The following is a 4,360-nucleotide window of genomic DNA, read 5'->3' on the forward strand; positions in this document are numbered from 1 at the left end:
TTGAATAAGGTTTCATTCATTACTCAATATAGTAAATTTTGTTTTGTCCATTTAAATTAATTTCAGCACAAAAAAGAAATAATGAAATACATAAATATCCAACGTTAATTGATCCTACGAATGATATCTTCTACTCTCCTTTGTTTCTACACTGATGCACGTTTTCAAATTTCTCATCTTTAAATTTAAAAATAATGAAATACTCAAAATAAGTACTATTTGCTTTTTTCATAAAAGAAAATATTAAAGAAAATTTTGTTTTGTCCACGTTGAGTAAATAGGCAAGACACACGTGTTTGGGGGTCCGCAGATGGACGGAGCACGCGTGATTGAGTTGGGCCAACAGCTTGGTTATCCCCACGTGGGCCAATGGGCCTCCATTATTATTGACATACCAGCCTAGCTGAGTTGTCCATTGTCTCAGCCTTTCCCTATCCATTGTCTTAGCACACATTGTCCCTTGTCAAAGCTTCAATTTTTTTTTAATTTTTTTTTTACCAAAAAGGGTAAAAAAATAATTTAATAAAAAGATAAGAATAAAGTCTTGACTCAAGAGGTAAGGGTGACTTGTGACTTTAATGACCCTAAGGTCACAGGTTCGAATCCTCCTTGAGAGTTTATCCCGGTGAATTATTAGAAGTGCGACAATGGGCAGGCGGCTTTCACCTTCTCCGGGTTTGGTGCCGTACCATAGTATCCAAAGTGGCGTAATGGTAACTAAAGTTTCCGGATTATCAAAAAACAAAAAACAAAAAGATAAAATCTCTCTTAAAATTTAAAAAATTACATTGACAAATTTTTAAAATATTATACATCTTCTCCTGAGATTTACAAAAAAAAATAAAATAATATAAATCTCTCCTCAAAAGGATCAAAATATAAAAGAATGACTGTTTTTTTTTCCTCAAACCTTAGAGGAGGTTCTTGAAATTATTGAAATTTGAGATTCCGAAATTCATGAAACCTCACAGAAGAATCTTATTATTATTATTTTTTTTGTCAAAAGTCAAAGGGGTTCAGTGTAACTGTCCTCACTAAAATTGTCACACATTTATTTATATAAAATTATTTTTGTGATATATTTTTAATAAAAATGATACAATATGTATATCGTAAATCTTTTGAATGATTAAATTGAAAATTCTTGATACATAGCCTCGTTATACGATTAACATCCTGGATTCGATAAAAATAATTAACGTCACTGATTTATAATATCATGGATGTAGGGGAGAGAAGAAAGATTTTTTAAAAAAACACCTCTTGTTTTCTCCTCTATTCATATTATGTGGACCGCAATAATTGTAAACTCTTCGTATTACATGGACTCTAACGATCATAAACCCATGATAAAAATCATCACTCCTATTCTAATGACATAATTAAGGAATTGCTTGCATTATTGGACCCTTTTAAGAATCTAATATATACTACTTCACAAAAAAAAAATTGTTAGGGAAAAAAAAAACTTGGTCTTATCCTATTACATATATACATATAACAAAAATAATCATATCGTAATTTGAGAATGAGCTGGTCTGTAACTAAGTTCCTAAAAAGATTTTAAAAAATAAAAAAAATAGAATTAGTCCAACATCACACAAATTTTTTTTCCATAACAATTATAAATAAATTTTCAAAAATTTCACAAACCAACTCATTAAAATTTAGAAAAAATACCATCTATTTCAAGTAAAATTTTACGAATTTCTCTTTGAATTTGATTTTAAAACACTTAAACGTCCCTTCCTCGATTTTTCAAAAAACTAATAATCATAATATAACTATTGAAAAATCAAATAGCCTCCAATATTTTGAAATATCATAGAAATTTGCATCTATTTTTTTTATAACAAATTTTCAAGATTTACTTCATTTCTTTAAACATAAGAGGGGGCCACATGTTCTCAACACAAAAAGAAAAAAGAGAAAAGGAAGAACGGAGTAGAATTTCGCGGCACCTTTCGCATGTCTATATAAAGCCCAATACGTCGGACGGACATCACACGTCTTCTTCTTAATTACGCAGTAAACACGAAGCACAAACATGTCGTCCAACGTGTTTGGGACTCCAATCACCGACGATTACATAAAGGGATTGCCGGGCGCTCCGAATGACATAACGGCGGCGGTGAGGGCGCAGTACGCCATGGACTACATCAACGACGGCAGCAAGAACGTCGATGCGCAGACCTACGTCGACAACCTCAAATCCCAGTACGGCAACGGAATCACCTGCCGTGTCGTGTTTTACAACGCCACCGGTGGCACCCTCAGCTACGTCACCGACCACGACTACCACGGCCACATCGGCGCCGCCCCTTACCCCCTCAAGTTGCAGAATGGCCAGTGGGGCGCCTTTCTCCACGTCCACCCCACCGGCGCCATGGTAGGTTCCTCCGCCGCCGCCGTCTACGGCGGCGTGAACGGAAGTGGAGAGGGCCGCGACTGGATGATGGCTTGGTCTATTCCTTACATCGGGAGCAACCACGTAAGCAATTAATTAATTAATTGAAGTGCCATATCCCCCACATCCATTTTGCACTTTAAATTTAAATTTGAGTTAGTTTAAAATTTTAATATAATTTTATACAATAATTCATTTAAACTCGTACATACGTAAATTAATGACTTGAAAAATCTAAAATTTCAAACATAGAATAACAATTTATGATGATTTATTTATTTATTTATGTATTTTAAATAATGGTATTTTGAAATCTTTCAAAAACCTCAAATTTATTCCTATAACTATCCATCATTATTCCAAAACACTCTACAACAATTTTAAAATATCTTTATAATTATGTCAAAATTTACCTCCATAACTACTCTTAATTACTCCATAATATCCGTATACTTATCTACAATTATCCCAAAATGTCCAAGTACTATTTAAATTTTTGTTGTTTTTTTTATATTAAAAAAAAAATTTAAAAACAGAGAATCTAGAGCACGCACCTAGTGCATACCCATGACTAGTAGTAATAATAGAAGTTGAATACACATGCTTTATTATGATTATAAACATACTGAAAGGAAATTTAATAAAATAAAAATAATAAAACTTAAACACAAATAAAAACACAAGTATAAATACAATTCACAAATAGGCTAAGACATAGGTATCTCGCTCTCTTCAAGGAGATTCAAGCCCTCTGCGGTTTTATGTTTAACTCACTGGTACAATGGAACCCCTTAAGACTTGTCTCCCCTAAGATACAACAGTTCGATTTGAATCGTATGACTTTCTGCAATTCTCCAACAGTCCAAAGCTCTACAAAAAGAAAAAAAAAAAAAACATTTCTTTACTTGTCAAACTTTTTTGACTTGAAAGAAATATGATATGGTGAGAATGATGTGAAAAAATTGGTGTGTAGATGTGTCAATGCTTTAAAAGCCTATTTATAGGCACAAAATGACATTTCATTCTCCAAGAACTAAATAAATAAAATGTATATATATTAAATAGGTATACACCTAATTTTAAGATACACTCACATAATTAATCTTATGAATTTATGGGATACATAAATGAAATACCTAATTAAATGTGGGTACATAACCTATTCCAAGATACATGCTCTTTTCCAAGATAATAAATAAAATAATAATGTTAAAATACACCAACACTTATATTATCCAAAAAGTGCATTTGAGCACGTATAGTTATATTTTCTTTTAATTCATTCATTTAATAGTCTACTAATCATTAACTTTATCTGTGCACGTAGTCCTATACTGAGATACGTGAATCTGGACATTTTGCTGATGCTAATGATGTTTGGGGTGTCATTTCTGACAAAATGGGTAACTCTGGACACGAAACAGAAGATAGTTGGGGTGGATGCAAGTCAAAAGCGATAATTGGTGAAAGTACTTCACCAGCATATACTGCAATGTTCACTTTGGAAGATGTTAAGTTCCTGACATAGTTTGCTATGTGGTTTGCGCCTCTGCATATCAATAATTTAAGTATTATGTAATATTAGGTTGTGTGTATATATATAATCACGCAATCTTTAATGAAATAATTGATAATAATTAATAGTGCTATTTCTATAGCCTATTGTACGTGATGTAATAAATAAAATTTTTAGTTGTTGCATTTGTATGTGGTCTCTCTAATATGAAATTACATGAATGATCAATATTGTAATAAATAATATGATGTGTTGATTATTTATTACTTAGTAGATCAATTTTTTGAAGTACATACTTTAATTATTTTCTCTTAAATGCATCAATATTTTATTGGGAAGGGATAAATTTATACAAATGATTATAAGGATTTAGTCAAAAGATATTATTAGGTATACTATGTCACGACCTGCTCATTTTCACATATATATTTTTTATT

At 31.7% G+C, this 4,360-nt stretch overlaps 1 protein-coding gene across 1 annotated transcript; it reads left to right on the forward strand.

The window, feature by feature from the left end:
* The first annotated feature begins 1,941 nt into the window (after nt 1–1,941).
* LOC131150911 (23 kDa jasmonate-induced protein-like) lies at nt 1,942–4,108 on the forward strand. The gene is made up of 2 exons (XM_058101988.1): nt 1,942–2,491; nt 3,735–4,108. Exons 1-2 carry the CDS (start codon nt 2,048–2,050, stop codon nt 3,933–3,935), a joined length of 645 nt encoding a protein of 214 aa, XP_057957971.1. The 5' UTR covers nt 1,942–2,047; the 3' UTR covers nt 3,936–4,108.
* The last annotated feature ends 252 nt before the right edge of the window (nt 4,109–4,360 follow it).

The sequence above is a fragment of the Malania oleifera genome, chromosome 3, assembly GCF_029873635.1.
Source record: "Malania oleifera isolate guangnan ecotype guangnan chromosome 3, ASM2987363v1, whole genome shotgun sequence".
Taxonomy (NCBI): domain Eukaryota; kingdom Viridiplantae; phylum Streptophyta; class Magnoliopsida; order Santalales; family Ximeniaceae; genus Malania; species Malania oleifera.